The following is a 21,313-nucleotide window of genomic DNA, read 5'->3' as shown; positions in this document are numbered from 1 at the left end:
CAATAATTAAGAGTTCTCTATCCAAATTATTTTTAAAAGGCATATAATCTTTCCTGACTCTTAAATTACCATTAAAGTCTCTCTAGTATACATGTTTCTCTGTTACGTGTATAGACAACTTTAGTTTGTTTTGTTCACTCCATCTATCTATATGCTTGCCATGTTTTACTGATGCTTTTTCTGTGGGACTGTTCTATTTTAGGACAAAGAGCATCTTTTCTGGAGGCTTGTGTAGGCTGGGTATTGCATTTTTTTCAGTTGTTAAGAATAATTTAAATACTTTCCTTTAAAAATTAAATAGGAAGTTTTATATATAGTGTACAGAAGAGAGAATTCAAATGAAATATTGCTATTTTTACTACTATTTGTTGAATTTTAAATTACTCAAATTTAAGGTAACTAACTAGAATGAGGACCGAAAAAGAGTCAATCTTCTCTATTATACAGGCTTTGAGAAACATTTCTGTTTAGGAATAAAAATAATGTTATGCAACATATTATACACCTATGCAGCTTCTATTTCCATCAATTCCTACATCTTCCACAAAGCCTTTCCTGATTATTCCAGTCTAAAAACATCTTTCTCTTCTCTAATTTCCTACATTTTCTTTTTTGCTATGCAATTTTTCTCTCCCTGTACAGATTATTGGCTCACTGAAGGAAAAGAACTTCAAGCTCTTTTGTTTCTACCACATGGCTTAGAAGTCCACAGAAAGTCCTTGACAAATTTTTCTTAACTTCACCTTAATGTTCTTTGCTGATAAAGCCTTTGCACAAGCATGTGCAGAGGCAAGGGGTAAGAGGAAAGGTAGTAACGTGAAAGAACATTTTCTATTTGTCAGGCATGTTTACATGTTAGTTAATTGTCTTATTTAATCTGCCCCAAACCACTGTATGATAGATATTACCTGGTGCATTGCTACAGGTAAAGCTCAGAGAGGCAAAATGACTTATCTGAGACCTTACAACTAATACATGACAGAGCTGGGATTTGAATCCAGTCTAAGTTCAAAGCCCACACTCTTTCCACTCACTATGCTACACTGCCTCCCTTCTAGGTTTTTAAAGTTTATATAGACAAGCATATTGGGGATTCCTGAATTACTACTGTTGTCTTATAAAAGTGGGAACATCATATTAACCCTACTTCACAGTTTTGTTCTAAGAATGAGAAAAGAGAAGAAAAATTACCATGAGGAACTCTCTGTGTCTTTATCTCTCAATGATATGCATGCCTTCCTCTAAAACTTTCTGGAGAAGTTAGGAGAGTATTCTGCCTACAAGGCTCCCAGCTAAAGTCCTCAGCCAGCTACCAATTCATGTCTTATCTCTTAGGCTACGAAAGTGGTGAAAGAATTTAGAGGCCATGGCTTGTGATCATGTGAAAGGCTTATAATAGCAACAGGTTACAAAGAAGTATCATTAGTTTTCATTTTTCCTGCCTTGATATGCCTGTCAAATGCCACAAAGCTATTTCTATTGCTCTCCTGCCATTTTCTAAGAAACCTGGAATTCTTATCTTGATTTAAAAAAATTTTTTTTAACTTTCTTTTACTTCACTTTGAGGAAACTTCAGTGGAGCACAAGTGTACAGGAACTACAAACAGACAATGGAATTTTCACTACAGAGAAATAATGAATAAGGGCAGAAATAATGTAATGTGCTTAAGAATATCAAAACAAATATTGGTTTGAAAGTAGTCAGTATCCTATTCAACCATGTTTTAACTTGTCACACATTGACAGAAAGAGTCTAACAGCGATATGTTATTCACTTTTCATCTTTCTCGACTGACAAATGAGAAGCAATCATTCCATCAGCCCTGTACTATGACAAGGTTCCTTAGTAGCTATAAATAACAGCTCTATAATCACTTCTAATTGCTACCTTTTCTTCCCTTTGGCACTCAATTCCATTAGGGACAGGCAGGTTGGGTATTCTTAAAAGATTGCTTAAAAAATTAAAAGACAAAAAGAATCTAGTATTTTCTTGCACTTCCCTTCTGTACATGGTTCTTAGTAACTTCAAGAGAAGCTGAAAGCACAGAAATCGGTATCCAGAGAGACGTACCGAAATGTAATCATGCTTTCATATCTTCCAGACGGTCCTGAATGATTCATTGGCCAAGCAACACATGGCACAGATGGCTGCAAACATAACACTGCACAATGCCTCAAGAGCATGGTGTAATGGGCCAGGGACACAGTCTCACTATTGTTTTCCATGTAGAGGTAAAGACTATTCAAACATCTTCAGCCTAAAGAGTTGGACACTAGCAGAGCAATTCTTGTCCACAATGCTGAAAACTGTATGCGCAGGTAGGAGGGTCAGTAGGGAAAAGATTTGAAGGAAAAAGGAAGGAGCAAAAGAAAGGAAAAATCAAGCTTGTCACTTCTATCCTCTTAGGACATATGTCTACCTTCAGGTACCTAGGACACCCTGCTAGAAAAGTCCTCTTACCTGAGACGCACAGCCTAGCTCACTGCCAGAGGCCAAAAGGCCATGCTAATCTAAATATTCAGTGTCTCAAACCCAGCATACCAATGACTCAAGCTTAAAGTCTAGTTAAATAAAAGGCTCTTCCTTCCATTTAGGATGGTGGACCATACTGTAATAATGATCATCTCAGTAAAGTAAAATGAAGGTAAGAAGTGAGTCTCTGACAGTCTGCTTAAAAACAATCCTCCTATCGTCTTTTGAAACTTACCATCTTGGGAAGATTACAATTGTTCTCTATAGCATTTTGTTTTAGTCTCACATCTTCCTGGCCCTTCTGGGGCAACCAATAATAGAATCACTACAGTCACTGAAATTCTCTCCCATGTCCTCTACACAGACGTTCCTGCCACATGGAAAGGAGTCCAAGGATGTCATTTAGTATCCCAGTTGAACACTTTTCTTCTTTTCACACTTTTTTTCCCTTTCCATAAGGAATCTTATTTGGGAATCAAAACTCAACTGCAATACACACTTAAACTTATTCTACAAAAACCTGTACCCAAGATTTCTATTCCTTACTTTGGGGATATGCTTCCAATTAAAAATTATTGCATGACATGTTTAGATCTCTAATGAGAATTTTATTACGAAAAGGATCTCTCTTGGGGGCAGGAAGGAACTCCTCCTATGTTAGGGAAGGGGAATTTGTATGTTATTCCACTTTTAGCTGTAGCATCATTGGTCATACTATTTTCTGGAACTGAAATATATATAAAAATACACTAAGAAGCTCTAATTTCTAATCTTTCACCCTTCCTAAAGGCTACCTTTCCTGTCCCTCATCAAAAGGAAAGTGAGGAACAGGAAAAGGACCTCCTTTTAAGCCATTCACCATTCATTTGTTCAAGGCTAGGGCAAAATTTCAAGGCTGGTAAGAGAAGGAACTCAAGGGGAAGGTACAGGCAGAAGAGATTATACATATTCAGAGCTCAGCATTGCCGAGTTTGGTGACTTTCACAAATTTACCTTTGAATCTCTCCATTTTCAGTGTTATGAAAATAATGGTCTAAAATAGAAAGATACATTCACACACTCTTGAAAACAACCACTTTGTGAAACAAATATAGCATTTAGTTTACTATCATTACTTTACTATTATTAGATTCAGAAAGTTGAGGCTTTGGCATTCTTTGAAAAGGGACCTAGCAACACCTGAAGCAGGGAGAAATTCTCTGAAGATACCTGCTACTACAAGTTAATATTTAAGAAGAGACACCAAAGGAAACTAATAAGAAAATACATCTCTATTTACAAAGAACTAACTGTTCTGTGATCACTTCAGATGTTAGCTTTGTTTTCTTAATTGAATTTTAGGATGTTCAGGTTATCTTGAAGGGGCCTCTGTCATCCTATTGATAAATGACATTGATTCAGCAGATGTGACTGCTTGGCAGGAATAGATTCCTTCTCCCTCTCTGTCCCACGTATATCCCTTCCAAGCAGTGTGTGCTCTGGCAAGAAGAACTACAAGATTATAAAATCCTTAAACACATGACTCTAATTGGATCATTCTTTGCAAAGCATCTAACACAGTGCTAAGTCTACAGAGTGTTCTTCACATGTCTTTCAAAGCAGGAACTTACATGTATATATCAGGGGAAAGAAAATCTATTTCTTAAAAAAAAAGGCCTTGACCTACTTGAAAGCGATGATGTTAGGGTGCTTCAACTTCCTCAAATGCTTGATATCCGTCTCGTTTTGTTCTCTCACTTTCTTGATGGCCACCTCCTCCGCTCGGAACTTGCCCAAGAAGACAGCTCCCTGGGCTCCACTACCCAGCCACTGCAGCTCTGAGATCTCTTCAAATGGCACTTCCCAAGTATCTAGGCACATAAGCGAGACACAAACTTACAGAGATCTCAGCATTTACTCAGGGACCATTCTACCATTCTGAAGGCATCAACTTTACCATTACCCAAAATGACCTCTATCCTTTGTCTCCCACCTGGTAACTTGCTAAAAGATATAACCTTTCCATGAGTCTTAAAACTATAGATTAAATATTCACGTGTATTAGTTTGTATCAATTTTTATCCAGTGAAACCCAGCAGATCAGAGATCTCCAATATAATCGCCTCCAAATGAAACATATCGCAACACTCCCACGGCCCCACCTCCTCACTTTAAGCTTGTACGTTCAGTCAATTCACCTGTCTGTCTCTACATCACCATCCCTACCCCATCACTCATTATAAGTGTTGTTTTATTCCTCTTTGAATTTCTAGTACAGATGCTCAATTAATCCTCGCTGAATGAATTTTCAGTGATATTCTCCTAAGGATCTAATTATGTATAATAATTATACTAGTAATTATCTTTTATTTAATATTTACTATATGCCAGACATTAGCATAGTGCTTTAGATCTGTCATGTGTTTAATCCTTACAACAATCCTACAAGTCTGGCTTTATTATGGTTATTTCAAATGAGAGAACTAAGGCACAGGGTAACCATGTCTTAAATAACTTAATCAAGGTCATATAATTGATAAGTGGCAAACCTGGGCCCAGAACCCCACAATTGGCTGAATCCAGGGACACTGCTTTCTCCACCATACCACATTGCCTCTCATGAAGTAATTGGGAAGGTCATTGGTTATGATATAGTTATTCATATGGATGTAGTATTTTCAAGTTTCTCTTTTCTCAGAGTTTGATTTTTTTTTTTTTTTTGGCACCAAAAATGTAACGGGGTCATTTCTAAGTGGTGGCATTATTGATGATTCATGTTATGTTATATATCCTTTTCTGTGTGAAATATTTTTAACCATAAGTCTATATATTTTTTTATTGAAGTATAGTTGATTTATAATATTGTGTTCGTTTCAGCCTATATTACTTTTATAATGAATAAAATGCTATTTAAAATAGATACAAAATTCAATCAATATGTGCTTTGATCTCTAGAACCTTAAAAAGAAGAATATAATCCATTGATTTTTCTCTGTGTCCCCCTTTTTGCCAGTGCATTATCTCTGCAACGGTAAGAAGTGAACATCAAAGAGCTAGGAGCCCCACGGAGTGAGGCGAGGATGGTGACAATGCGAAAGGTTATGAGAGATTCTCATCAGGTTACCGATCACTTAAAGGACACTGTTTGCAGAGCACTGAACAAAGCAGTGTTGAATTAGCTTTGAAGATATTCCGATCTTGAAAGCAAGTTAATTCACTATCTACTACGTCGATGAAGCAAGTGCAGGAGTTCATCAGTATCTAGAAGGGAACTACATTTCCCTCTTTTCTAATTTTCTCTACTTTAAGAGAAAAGAAATTCTGTAGGTTCTGAATAAAATGCCTTTTTTCGTTACAATGGTCAAAACATGACCTTCAAAATGTAACTACAAAGAGCAGAAAAAATTATAGTGACGGTGATTAACAGCATGGGCATTTGTCCCAGTCTTTTGATATGAGCAGTATTAAAGGTTTCTGCTCTATTGAAATTGAATAGATGTTATACAAAGACAAATCTCTCTAAAATACAAACAGCTCACAAATATGAAATCACCAAAGGAACAAATATACCAAGTGATATTTGGGAGGAAACAGTAAGTTACAGACTTGACTGCTTTCAGTAGCTTTGTGGCTTCTAATGACTTTGATTCCCACAGGCTGACTTGTGTGGCACACATAGGACATAGGTATTGATGGCTGAAGAAAGCACCAGCACTGGATTCTGAGCAAGAGTGTAAGTGGGCAGTAGTTCTCAGGATAACGTTATGAAAGCCCAAGTTACTGTAATTTTTAATACATAACTATTAAAACTAGATAATCTTTGGGTTTCCTTTCTTTTCCTATTTACTCAATCTTTATTTACTGTTAAGTACTAGAAACAGAATATATTAGAAAAAACAGAAAAGCACATATTTTGTCTGAAATCCCATCTCATATTCATTTTCATCTTCCAGTCTTTGCTTATATGTATATCATATACGGCTATGTAAGAGTTTATGTGGTGTATATTTTTTCTATTTTTTAACGTATTCCCCATTTATTTACAGTTTTTATTATAAGCTTAATAGTTGTTTACTGTACCTTCTTACCTTTTTTTGTACTTAAGTGTTTCCAGTTTTTTATTTGCCAATTTAAACATGATCCTTTTTTCTTTCTTTGTATTATTTCCTCAAATTTAATCCTTAAAGAGTTTCCTGGATCTTGGTATACATTCCAAATTGCTATCCAAAAGCATTTTGCTAGTTTTTTGCTGACAGTAGCAAAGTATGAGTATGTCTCTTGTGCTACAACTTTACCAGCAATGAATATTGACAATTATTTTTTGGTGCTAATTTAATTAGGTATAAAATAATGTTTTATAAGTTTGCACTAGTTTAATTGCCAGTGAGGTAGAATATTTTCTCCAAATTTGTTTAATACATCTTCTTTGTATGAATTATCAAATTTATCCCTTGTCTACTTATTTATTAGGGTCCTGCCATTCCCATAAACTTGAAACAGCCTTCTATTTTTTTGATACGTAGGAAGAGACTTTTTATAAAAGTATTTTCTTTATTTTATAATGAATTTTATAAATACAGTTACCCTGTTATTTCATAGTTTTATTATGTTTTGAACAAAGTATTTTCATAGATGTCTGTCATTTCCTTTGTAATTTCTTCTACTGTCTAATCTATCTTCTAAGAGTGATCTATAGTTGATTTTTCAAAAGTTTAACCTTTACATCTGAAGTTTATTTTGCTGTATGTGGTGTGAGGACTGATGCAAATTAATTTTTTCGTGTTGTTATTTAGTGATTCAAAAAATAAGTTGGTAAATAATCCTTCATTTTAGTATCATTTTATAATGTTTATATTGTAATGTACTATACATATTTTATAAATAATTCCTATTATTTAGTATTTTTATAAAATGAGAAATAAATTATTGAAATTCAAATGATAGGAGGGAGGGGCAAGATAAGAGTAGAGGACTAAGGCACAAGCTACTCTCTGTAAAATAAATAAGCTACAAGGATATATTGTACAGCACAAGGAATATAGCCAATATTTTATAATAACTTTAAATAAAGTATAATCCATAAAAATATTGAATCAGTATGTTGTACACCTGGGACTAATATAACATGGTAAATCAACTATACTTCAAGTTAAAATAAATAAAATACAAATGATAAATATATTTGGCACTCAGATGCCAAATGTTTATATTATAATAAATAATAAGAATTTCCTTGACCAACAGTGGCTCATGCCTGTGTTAATTCAGCTATGTTCATCCGAATCTTAATTATCCATGGAAAAATAAAGGGGATAGCATTGGTAATTCAAGAACAGAGTGTAAAGTAATACTTCAATCCCCTTTCCATCAATCTTTTTACCAGAACTAATTACCAGACGTAAAACTGATTGATGTGATTTAGTCCTATCTATCCAGTCCCAATGTCTCTATCAATTTCTAGAAGGGAGCCAATGAACAGGAAAATGCCAGCAAAAAGAATGTTAGTGACAAGTATGTGCAAAATTGGGGGCCTAGATCATTGAGGAGCAAGATAACTAACCTCATAATGCTGGAAACTGGCTGTGCTCCCTCCAAGGTTAGCCCAGACTTTCTGCTGCTTTTACATCTGTCCCATTGGTACTCTTTGCCAGCTTTTATCCTCTCTCTGATTCATCACTATGACTACTATCTTAATTCCAATATCCACCATGATCCCTAGGACTGAGAAAAAGCCACATGCCCACTCACTTTAATGTGTAAGTTCATCTTTGTTTATTCAGATGTGTCTATGACAATACTTGCTTTGAGACCGGAAACTATTTGGCAATAAAAGATTTCAATCACACATACTACCTTACTTGGACTTCACTACCAACATACTAAATGGGAGATGAAGGTATCATTAAAATTTTTTTAAATCGAGTGAAATTTCCTCGTAATACCAAACACAGGGACACATCTGTTCTATATATCATCCATTAGTTGACTGTAATCCAGGATTAAAGATTAGCTCCCTGATCCCAGAGCTGACAAGAAAAAAAACTACACTCAGTTTCAGGCTAGCGAATCTCTCCTCTGGCCCACAGCAACACCTGCTCACAGTAGGATATCCCATCATCTGCTGAGGAGTTGGGCAACTGCCGTACCCTTGTAAGCTTAAACTGAACAAGTCTGTATCTTATTTATTCCTGAAATAAGCCGTTCTGAAGATCACATAATCAATTGGAAGACAAATTAAATACAAACTTATAGAACATTAAAAAAATTAAAGGCTATTTTTAACAGACATAGGATGTGTCTGTTAGCCCCCTTTAAGTCTGAACCTCAGGGCTGCATTTGGATCCTGAGACCTCCAAACTGCCACCAAAATAATTATTAGACTGGACAATTTAAGACTCTAAAAACCAAAGGAGTTTATCACATAAGCAGATATTAAGAGGTTTTGTGTCTAAGCAGAGAATAAGGAACTTATAAAAAATAATAAATTAGGGGTAGCTATCTCTGGGTAGTGGGATTACAAGTGATTTTTATTTTCATCTTTGGGTTTCTCTTTATTCTCAATTTTTGAAATAATGGTACTATTTAACATAGGAGTCCCCAACATTTGTGTGACAAGGAACAACTTTTAGATTTCCCTGCAACCTTAAGATCATAGAGGGGAAAAGGGGTCGAATGTCCAGAGTATGGCAGTATGTATGAAAGAGAGAAAAAAATAGACAACACCTAGGGACTTCCAAAGAATTTCTGCATGGAGTAGGAATGGATGCTGTGGTTGACAAATCCTGGAAAGTATACCTGAAATTGACAGATTAACAGGTAAATCCAAATATACTTATGGGGAAGGGGTATAGATGGGAAGATTGGTACTGGTTTAAGGGAAAGTATTTCACATCAACAGATGAATGGATAAAGAAAATGGGGTATCTTCTTTATATATATATATATATATATATATATATATATATATATACACACACACACACACACACTTTATATATATACCTATATAGATACACTTTATATATATACTTGTATGTACAATTTATAAATAATTATACCTATATTAAATATAACTTTACTAAAATACCAAATATATATGAAAGCATGCATGAAAATAGAAATTTTAAATGATGAGATAAAAAGAACAGGAACTGTACCACTGTCCACCCTGTAATGTCATGGATTGTCTTATATGTGCTCTACTCTGGACACTACTGAAATGGACAACCATAGAAGATGGGCTTCGACCAAAAACAATCAACCAAATGTCAATCTGTTTCATTCAGAAAGTCTATAGAAAATTGATACGGGTGTTCCTCTGGCATTAGGCCTTTAATTTATCCATAGGTCAAAGGTTATCCAGTTAATGGTGGTGTGCATTTTATATAGGAAATATCTTCCAGGTCCATACCCTAGCTTACCTTGCTGCTGCAATTTGTAATCAGTGGAATATGCCTTCCCAATGATATTCCATACAGGCCTTAAGCATCCAAATAGTCCTTCAAGAAACCCACCACTGCCGCTGCCCGACCTGCTGAACTGAATCTTGATGTCTTCAGTTCCACTCGTGCTCTCTCCGTCCACAGGGTTGCTGTTTCCATGAGAAATGGCCATCTCTGATTCATCTTGTTCCCTTAGCTGAAGAACGCTGTTCTCAAACTGGTCCCTGGAATCCTCGCTTACACTTGTCAACACTGTGGTGGTGATGGGGCTGTTTGTGCCCTCAGTTAGCTCTGTTTGCACCACCCCCTTTTCTTGCTGGTCCTTAAGGTGCTTGGGTGAAGGGTGGCTCCCCATTGGTGCAATGTCATCTTGTAGTCCATTGAAGGTTTTGTTTTCACTCAAGGGTAACTGTAGGGAAGAGGAGCAGCTCAGGTGCTCCTGAGGGCTGGCCATCGTGCCATGAGTGTGCCCAAGGTCCTGAGACGACCGACACTCAGAGGATCATTAGAACAGAGCTCTGATGTAAGAGTGGGCTTCAGAACCTGGGAAAAATAGGAGGACGATGTGAGATCACCCTTTCTTTAGTCATCCACACTACTACACTTCCATTTATAATAATAAAAACATTGAAACAAGGGGGATTGGTTAAATAGTAGTGTAGATCTACATGGTGGAATACTGTGCAGCAGTTAAAAACCATGTTGTAGAAGAGTATTTACTAAAATGGGAAAATGCTCATGACATATTAATACAAAAAACACATTAGAACAATATATACAACATAAGCCATTAAAAATTTTTGTTGTTGTTGTTTAAAAGGATACATAAACATATATACAAGCAAAAAAACTGGAAGGATACAATCAAAGAATTAACAATAGTCAATTCCAGGTGGTTAGATTTGGGAGGGATTTATATTATTGTTTTTCAAGATACTCTGAGTAGTTTGCATTAATGTTTCTATAGACTGAATGCTTGTGTCCCCCCAAAATTTACATGTTGAAACTCAGTCTCAATTGTAATGTTATTTGGAAGTGGGGCCTTTGGGAGGTGATTAGACCATGAGGGTGGAGCCCTCATGGATAGGATTAGTGCCCTTATAAGAAAGAATCCTAGAGAGCTCCCTCACATTTTCTGCCATGTGAGGACACAGTCTATGAACCAGGAAGCATGCCTTCATCAGATATTGTATCTCTGAGTGCCGTGGTCTTGGATTTATCAGCCTCCAAAAAACTGTCAGAAGTAAATGTTATCTGAGTTATCTAGTCTATGATATTTTTGTTATAGCAGCTTGAACAGACTAAGACATGTGTGTTATATTTATAATCAGAAAAAAATTATTTTCCTTCCCCAAAGTATAAATATATTTTTATTAGAAACTACATTCTGTGTTATTATAAGTCACTACTCATATTCTCTGTTTGCATTAGTGTCTTTTCCACTGGCACCTTACTTTAATTCCTAAGGCATGTAAATAAATGTCTTGTGTATGTGACAAGACAAATTCCTAAGATAAATTCCAAGATAAATTTTGTTTTTGCTGTACTGTACCAAATCTGGGCAATGTGATTAAGCCCCAACCCTTTAAACTTATTCCTTGCTTCTGATCTGTCCATTGGCCCAAATTTCTCAGAGGTACCTAACCTCTGAAAATAAAGACATGGAATTGTTCTAGATTCACCAGATCATGCAAAATCTATCTTAAATTTATTCAATGTATGTTGCTTATTAGAAATTTACTTTCTTTGCAAATCCCTATATAATAGGGATAATACAGAGAAAGATAAGTCAAGGGCTAGATTGTAAGTATGCCAGGCTAAGAGGTTTGGATTCTATCCTGAAGGTGATGGGGAGCCACAGTATCCTACATTGGGGGTTAAAAATAAAAATAGACCATTCCCATTTTATTAATTCCTCATCTTTATTACTAAGACCCAAATTTTAAGCCTTTTCTTTTCATTGCCATTCCCTATGAATAGCTTATGTGACTGAACCATTGAAAATATCCTATCCTTTAAACTCTCTTTCATCCACTTAAGTTATTAACTAAGCTCCTATCACATGCTATACAATGTGTTAGGCATTAATGAATGGCATATAGGTTCTCACTCTTTGGGAACTTACAATCTAGAGAGAAAGACAACAATAGCCACACAATTAGATAGGATACACAGATATGTACAAGGTGCTATGGGACCTCAGACAAATAAACATCAAATATGTCTAGAGATGTATCTACAGATTTAATGCAATCCCTATCAAATTACCCAGGACATATTTCACAGAACTAGAATAAATTATAATAAAATTTATACGGAACCACAAAAGACCTAGAATTGCAAAAGCATTACTGAAGAAAAAGAAAGAGGCTGGAGGAGTAACTCTCCCAGACTTCAGACACCACTACAGAGCTACAGAAATCAAGACAGCATAGTATTGGTACAAAAACAGACATATCGACCAATGGAATAGAAGAGCAAACCCAGAAATGAATCCACAAACTTTTGGTCAATTAATCTTCGACAAAGGAGGCAAGAATATACAATGGAATAAAGACAGTCTCTTCAGCAAATGGTGTTGGGAAAACTGGGAAAACCAACAGCAGCATGTAAAGCAATGAACACTCCCTTACACCATATACAAAAATAAACTCAAAATGGATCAAAGACTTAAACATAAGACAAGATACAATAAACCTCCTAGAAGAAAATATAGGCAAAACATTATCTGACATACATCTCAAAAATGTTCTCCTAGGGCAGTCTACACAAGCAATAGAAATAAAAGGAAGAATAAACAAATGGGGCCTAATTAAACTTACAAGCTTCTGCACAGCAAAGGAAACCATAAGGAAAACAAAACGACAACCTATGGAATGGGAGAAAATTTTGGCAAATGAAACCGACAAAGGCTTGATATCCAGAATATATAAGCAGCTCAAATGACTTAATAAGAAAAAAACAAACAACCCAATTCAAAAATGGGCAGAAGACCTCAACAAGCAATTCTCCAAGGAAGAAATACAAATGATCAATAGGCACATGGAAAAATGCTCAATATCACTAATTATCAGAGAAATGCAAATCAAAACTACAATGAGGTATCATCTCACACCAGTCAGAATGGCCATCATTCAAAAGTCCACAAATGACAAATGCTGGAGAGGCTGTGGAGAAAAGGGAACCTCCCTACACTGCTGGTAGGAATGCAGTTTGGTGCAGCCACTGTGGAAAACAGTATGGAGATTCCTCAAAAGACTAGGAATAGACTTAACCATATGACCCAGGAATCCCTCTTCTGGGCACATATCCAGAAGGAACACTACTTCAAAAAGACACCTGCACCCCAATGTTCATAGCAGCACTATTTACAATAGCCAAGACATGGAAAAAGCCTAAATGTCCATCAACAGATGACTGAATAAAGAAGATGTGGTATATTAATACAATGGAATACTATTCAGCCATAAAACCCGACAACATAACGCCATTTGCAGCAACATGGATGTTCCTGGAGAATGTCATTCTAAGTGAAGTAAGCCAGAAAGAGAAAGAAAAATACCATATGAGATTGCTCATATGTGGAATCTAACAACAACAGCAAAAGTACATAAATACAAAGCAGAAACAGACTCATAGACATAGAATACAAACTTGTGGTTGCCAAGGGGGTGGGGGAGTGGGAAGGGATAGACTGGGATTTCAAAATGTAGACTAGATAAACAAGATTATACTGCATAGCACAGGGAAATATATACAAGATCTAGCGGTAGCTCAATGAATATATGTATGTTCATGGATAACTGAAAAATTGTGCTCTACACTGGAATTTGACACAACATTGTAAAATGACTATAACTCAATAAAAAAAAGTTTAAAACTTTTTTAAAATACTTTGTAAAATGTTAAAAAAAGTATTTATTAAATATATGCTGGGAGCTGTGCCATGCGCTAGGCTAGGTTCTGTGCATAAAGAACATTACTATTACCATTACTATTTTTAATGATAAGTAAGACAAAGGGCTTTACAATTTACAGAGCCCTGTTAATATAATCAGTGATGAGTTTACTTTCCAGAGTAAGAAAACCAACAATCTGACTGTAGTGTTTGCCAGTTTCCCTGGCATAAATACTCCCACCAAGGCAGATTTCAAGTTAATAGCAGTTTAACAACCTGCTTGCGAAGTTACTAAATATTTGACAATTGGCTCTTACAAACTGGTGCATAAGTCAGCATCAGCACCACAATCTTTGTGATGGTGGTATTTTAACTTTAGAAAAGTACGAAACTTCTAAGGCCATGTATTGACTAAGTGGTAGAGCATATTCTTTTTTACAACATGAGGGGACCTCTTAGGATAACCCTCACTTTCTTAGGTTGCTTCACAGGTGAAAAAATAATGTTTCCTGTGATCCTGATCTAAACATCTGATTGCCTGTGAGGGGACACCAGAGTGCAGAGTTATTATCCCTGTTTTTCACAGAAGGACACTGAGGCCTAGAGAGAGGTATATGCTGAAGGTCACAGAGCTAGGATGGAACATCAGGTTATTTTTCCTAATCCCAAATTCCTGTACCATTGTACTACGTGGTCTCTTTAAGACAGTTTCTTCTTTTCAAAGCTTATACGCTACTTAAGGAGTTGGTACTTATATCGAGGGAATTACCTCCTGCCCACTTCTTTCTCCCATGACCTAAGGGTCATATTCTGTTCCACAGAGCTGTGAGAGAAGAGGAACAACACTGGGGCAGGAATAGTTAGGTTGGGCTGTATGGAATTGAGATGAACCTCTGAAAGAAAGGTGTGTTTGAAACTGACAAAAGAAAGGAAGTCAGGGAAGAATACAAGCATTTGCAGAGACAGGGAAAAATGACCAGGGCATGTGTGAGAGGGCTGGGAACCCAGAAATAATGAAATAGGCAGCTAATGTTGATGAGCAGTGTGAAACAAAGGTAACTCCTTCATATAGGGACTCTGAAAGCTCATGAAATAATGCAGATGATTTTTCCCTTTAAACAAATCAAAGAGATTTAACTACATCCAGTTAGGTTAAGTGGGACTTAAATTCTGGGGCATGGAGAAATTTAGGGGCTGGGAGGCTGCCTGGGAATACACGGTTGGGGAAAGGAAAGAATGAAAGAAAAAGAAAAGCTGGAGCCCTTTGTTACAGCAACTGCTGTTTGCTGAACTGACCATGATTCCCCTCCCTGATTTGCCCCACTTCCTTCCTTTTGTGCGCATCTCTAAGCTTTGACATTACTGATCCCCTCATTTTGCTTTCTTTCTGATCTCCTGTCACAACCTTGAGCTGTCTCTGGCCTTCGGCCTCTCAGACCTTGCTCTGCCTGATCTCTTGGCCACTGCCTCAGCAGTTGCTTCCAGTCTGTCTCTATCGCTGGGACTCGTGGTTATCCTTTACAGCACAGGATATACATACATTATGCTGTTGGCTCATATCAGGCTTGAGGATAATGCAAACATTCAAATGTATATGTGAATTTCAGCCAAACACCTATTTGTGCAATTTGTTCTTTGAACCAAACCATAGAATTTTATGTTAATTTCTGATAAATTTCCATTTTGTCCACTTTTATTCTGAGTTTTCCCATGATGACATCATACTGAAATGAGCTCATATACAAAAAATTAGAAACACATGTTTCCTTTGCAATCTCTTCCCATTTCTAAGAGGTTAAGAGTGCACAAGAAGTGGACATGTTCCCATAGGCACTGGGGATGAGTCTAAAGAAGAGAACTTCAGCATGATCATCACATTCAGTTTGATATTTAAGAGACCAACAAACAACAAGATCTGCAAGGAATATAGTCCAACCCACTTATTTTACACATGAGAATCAAAACCCAGAAAGATTGCTGACTTGATCAATACAACTAATTAGTGGCAGAGCTGGAATGAGTCCTCTTTCCTCATCCTTCACTCTTCCCCTAGTCTGGTTGTTTATTTGGATAAACAGAAACAACTAGCCATGTGACAGCAGCATGACCACTGATGACAAAAACGATAATAATTCACAGTGTTATTCTAGATGCACTAAAGTACTCCCAAGGAAGCACAAGCACCCATTTAGAGGGGTGACCCTGCATCTATCAACAGAACAGTGAAAAGCACCTAGCTATTGGTGATTCAGCTGCTCTGGGAGTGGGCAGAGGTGATGGAAACCTGAAGGTGTGCATAAAGATGTGTAGTCAGAGAGGCTTTCCTCTGCTCACCAAGAATATCAAGTCCAATTGCAACCAACGAAGGTGGGGAAATGGATAAGCACAAGAACAAAGGGAAAGAAATCATCACCATGACTATATTCAAATATGATCAAGCTGATTCTACATGTAAGAAGGGTGTAGGAGGATAAAAAGATCGCAGTTTTACCTGTGTTTGTACGTTCACCCACATACCGCCACTGCACAATGAAGAGGAGGGTAAGTGGAACCTGAGGGTGCACAAGCAACCCCACCATCTCTGCCTCGGTCTTTGTCCTCCCAGGTCCCCTCTCTCTGTCCAGATTTGGCTCAGAGACCCTCATGGGAACTGACTGTTTAGATCTTCTAATTCATGAGAAGTCAAAGCTAGAAATTTATTAGAAGGGAACAGAAAGGGAAAGAGGCAAGAATTTTAAACAGTGAGAGTCAAGTGGAAAAAGACAAGAGCAGAGGGGTAAAAGGGCCAGGTTGGCACATCACCCTTAACAGGAGGAAGCTCTTTGGGCAGGGCTGCAGGTGAAGTGATGCTGTTGCCACCTATACAAGGGCTCCTAAATCTGCCAGGAGCACAAGGTAGTGCTTCCATATCCACCCTTCAGGCACACTTGCCTTGCCCTGTGAATTGCTCAGCCTCAAAAGCAGGAAGTGGTTTGTGCAAAATTAGTAGGCGAGGGTTGGAGACAGCAGCAGCTGTGCACTTGCCAGGGCACTGCCAATTTCTGGAAATTACCTTGGCTTCATGCCAAGATGGAATCAGCACAGAGAAAAAGAGGAATGGAAGAGGTAATGTGGCCAAATGGCCCTTGAATTCTTGTGTTTTTAGTACATAATATAGTTTCCCCCATAATAGAAGTTAATTTTATAATAGATCAGATTTTGAGTTTTATGTCATAAATATGAGTAAATCAAAGATTTTGGAAAATTTTGTCCCACAGATAAAAGTATGACTGAAATTGAATAAAATTTAAAAGTAACTATTATTGCTGAGGTTTCCTGATTGATGCTCAGCTCTTCCCAAGCTGTCTTCTCTCTACTTGGCATTTTCTTGCCTTAAAATGAACTGCCATCCTAACCTCCTGATTATTTCTCTAAAATTCATATAGCAGTATTTAGAGCATAAGTAAGATTTCTGCTATTAGGGCATCATTCACATTTTAAAACTGGGATTCAGTTACTTGTTCACAGTAATAACATAAAATGATCTTCCCATGGTAGAGGTCTGTCACCGAGATCTTCATCTGAACTTAAAAAAATTAGATAGCTTTTTCTAATGGAATTACAAAATTCTAAGTATATGATTGTTTAAAATCAGATGAGAAGAGTTACCTACAATCACATCTTTACCCCTAACTTGCTCTCTTAACTGTGAACCATCCAATGAAATCCCTATTTGAAAGGACAATAATAACCTCACATCAACCATATTCATTGACCTACCTTATCCTGTCTTCCTTATAATGTTTCCCCCAATAACCATGCATTCAAAGATACTGATTCAGTGTCTACCATACACCTGTATTTTTGGTTTACATTATGAATGTTTAATAATATTGAAGTCTGCTAGAGCCAGCAAAAAATAAAAATTATAAAAAGGCAACCTCCATGTTGACAGATTACTTTATGAATATTAGTGCCTATAAATACAACCATGATTAAAGTCTAATTTTACAATGTAGGTTTTAAGATTTATTTTTTAAAACCTACATTATAAACATATTCATTTTCAGAGTTGTAGACTATAATCTTATCAAAAATAGAAACTTGTGAGGCTTCTATTTAAGTCAAAGACTAAAAAAATTTCTTGACCAAAGGAACGATTTCTCTATAATCTCCATAAACTTATGGTAAATAATATATATTAATATAAGTGTTAATATTCCAGAATAGAATCAACATTTTCTGACTTGCCATATGAAGAAGAAAATTAATAACTAAATAAATGCACTTAGAATGTCTTAAAAAATAAGACACAGACATTTATGCCCTTCAATATTTAATATTAATAAGTATAAAAATAATTATATAAGCATTTCAAGAAAACAAGAAAGTAGGTTCAAAAGGTCAACAGTGATTATCACTGAAAATTTTCTATTTTCCTAAATTGCTAGTCTCAGCATGCACTACTCGGTTAATCAGAAGTTTTCAGGGGGAGGGTATAGCTCAACTGGTAGAGTGCATGCATTGCATGCATGAGGTCCTGGGTTCTATTCCCAGTATCTCCTCTAAATATAAATAAATCTAATTACCTCTCTCCCTGCCACTGCCAAAACAAAATAATTAAATAATACAATAACAAATAAATAAAGCATAAAAAATAGAACGTTTTAAAAAAAGAAGTTTTCAATCCAAATCTTTGCTGCTTTAAATACACAGATAAATGAGCCATCTTTACTGCATTCTAAAGACACTGTCAGGAAAACTAATTGTCAGTGTGTGCTGAGACTTCCAAATAGGCATAAGAATAATTATAAAGTCAAAACAAAAAGAAAAATGAATTAAAAACAATGAGGAAACAACAGTTGATGACTCCTACTTTGTTTTTATCTTCTCTACTAGTAAAATCATATTCAAGCTGGAAATGGTGGAATAATCTTGGTAAGTGAATTGAAATGCAAGAAAGATAAAGAGACAAAGTTATATCTAATTATATCTTGATTATTTCCAAGTTCTGAGGTCCAGATGAATTACACATTAAGGAACTAAAACCATTGCATTTAAGATCAAAAAGCAATCTTTGGTAAAGAATTATATTTAGGAACTGTGAACAAGTTATTTATTCATGGAAAAGTAGAAGATAGAGAAATACCCTAACTTTTTTTAAAAAGGGAGGATTATAGAATATATAGAACTGTGAACTTGAGTTGGTCCCTGACAAAAGCATCAACTACACAGTAAGCACTCAATATAAGCTAGTCCCTTTTATTATTTTCCTTTCTTGTTATCTTATCTTGTGCTTCTCCTCTCTCTCTTTTTTTTTTTTTTTTTTTTGGAAATCTATGACTCTCCTTAAGATGAACAGTTCAGGAGAACAACTGAAATGACCACTGAAATTATTTTAAAATTACTATTTAAATTTTTAAAATTAGGGCTATAATGCACACTTTCATATTGTTTCCCAGTCAACAAATTCAGAACCTCCTATGCACTTCATCATATGGAGGGCAATACTGTAAGGGGCTAAGACAGAAAGCACTGGTGGAACTAATCATTAACTTGACCTTACTCTCTCTCTAAGCTCCTATTTCATTATCCGTAAGTGGTGATAACAGAGGAAGATACAGCTCAGTGGTGGATTGCATGCTTAGCATGCACGAGGTCCTGGATTCAATCCCTACTACCTCCATAAATAAACAGATAAATAAACAAACAAATAAACCTAATTGCCTCCCCCACCCAAAAATATATATATACGTGGTGCTAACAACAGAATCCACCTCATAGATCATATATGAGATATGATCCAGTGCACAGTGAATCCTCAAGACTTGTTAGCTATACAAATCTTTAACCAAAAAAATTAAAAGGAAAAGATAAGTGGCAATACGCTCAATATATATATGAATTCAAGAGGCATGAAAGGAAGGACAAGGGGACAGTAAGATTGTCTTAAGGAAAGTAAAAGAATGAGAAAAGGGGGATAAGGAGGGATAGACCAATATACCTAGAAACTGAGGCACATAGAGTTTGTAACATTCATTTGAAATTATAAATGAAAGCACAGAGAATCAATAAACAGAAAGATAACAGGTCAAAATGGAATAAGTAAGATGGAAAAGAGGAGAGAAAAATCCCAAACATATGCAACTTCTTTTTCATACTTAATTTCCTTTGTCTTTGATTTAATTACAGTAGTTATTTTTACATTCCAGGTTTTAATGAATGGAAAAGAAAAGGAAAACTCTACGTAGCTCTAGTATTTGAGAGAATATTAATACTTTGTAGTTCTAATATTTGGGAGAAAAAGTATGTAATATCCATGGTTTTAACATTGTTATATTAAATTAGGAGATAATTTTATTGATTCAAAAAATATCTCTAGGGAAAGATTGCCTATGTTTTAAACAAAAGAGCAATTAGAACATAGGAGAACCATTGCAGAACTGTATTCCCAAGGGAGGTTATGGAATTTTCTTCCCTAGAGATCCACAAATTTCTGTATCATGTAATGTTCACATGAAGATATTCTGCCTGTCAGGGACTGCCTAATTCTACTATTGCCTCATCCACCTTCCTGGAAACGTTACTGTCTTCAGGCAGTTCACCTTAACTTTCTTGATGAAGCCCCCATCCCTAGGGCAAGGCCTAAAAAGTTTGCTGTGGCTCCAGGCCTAGAGAACATTGTACAAAAGCAACTTCCCACAAACTTAGGGGGGAAAATTCATAAAAAATAGTCCTTAAGTGATAAATTTAACATTGCTGCAAAATGCATGAGCTCTAGATTCAAACTTTCTGGTTCAAATACTGATTCTGTGCACGGGGAAGTTCCTTATCTTTGTGCATCTCAGCTTCTGCAATCAGAAAGTGGATAATAAAGAGTATCCACCTCAGGGCTGTAATGAGGGCTAAGTGAGGTAATACTTGCAGAGTGTTTAACATATAACCTGGCACAGAGTAAGAACCTAATAAAGCTTTGCTATTTATATTTTAAAGGCATAAATATTTTATTCTAAAATAAGATAGTATATTCTTTATTAATAATAATATCCATATGGTTAAGGAGTAAGACCAAATAAGTATATGGACTTTACAGCACATCCGTCCTTGGTCATTCCAGGGATATAACCATGTATATCCAGGGATATAACAACCTTCAAGTTGTCCAAAAGAGTGGCTATTTTCATTTTATAATGAAAAGACCATTTATTTCCAAGAGGTTAAGTAGAGCAGCTTAGCCCAGAAATTAGCAATGGCCTACCCTATAGGATATGACACCAATATTCATTGGTCCCAGGCCCTGAGACCACTTTGATCACTCTCACAGTCGCCATGCTTTGTCTCGTTTGAAAAAAAAAAAGGGGGGGGATGTAATTTGAAGAATCACATATGTTGAGAGATAAATAATCCCCTAATAAAGAGAGAGTATCAGTGGCACAAGTAAGTAATTTGATGTGAGGAATAAAAACATATTTAATAATTACCTATAATAAATATCACAATATTAACATATAACTACATTTGTTTACTATGTCATATGTTTAT

At 36.0% G+C, this 21,313-nt stretch overlaps 1 protein-coding gene across 2 annotated transcripts in view; it reads right to left on the bottom strand.

Annotated features, from left to right (window-relative positions):
- Positions 1-21,313, bottom strand: part of MAP3K13 (mitogen-activated protein kinase kinase kinase 13) — an 81,147-nt gene that overhangs the window by 28,174 nt on the left and 31,660 nt on the right. For both annotated transcript variants that reach the window (XM_072962244.1, XM_031682437.2), the window contains exons 2-3: positions 9,874-10,437; positions 4,140-4,323 (exon numbers count right to left, since the gene is read on the bottom strand). In XM_072962244.1, coding sequence (XP_072818345.1) covers positions 4,140-4,323; positions 9,874-10,348 — 659 coding nt within the window. In that variant the 5' untranslated portion in view covers positions 10,349-10,437. The remainder of the gene's footprint in view (positions 1-4,139; positions 4,324-9,873; positions 10,438-21,313) is intronic.

The sequence above is a fragment of the Vicugna pacos genome, chromosome 1 (genome assembly GCF_048564905.1).
Source record: "Vicugna pacos chromosome 1, VicPac4, whole genome shotgun sequence".
Taxonomy (NCBI): Eukaryota; Metazoa; Chordata; class Mammalia; order Artiodactyla; family Camelidae; genus Vicugna; species Vicugna pacos.
The sequence above is the reverse complement of the archived record's forward strand: the minus strand, read 5'-3'. Positions and strand labels throughout refer to the sequence as shown.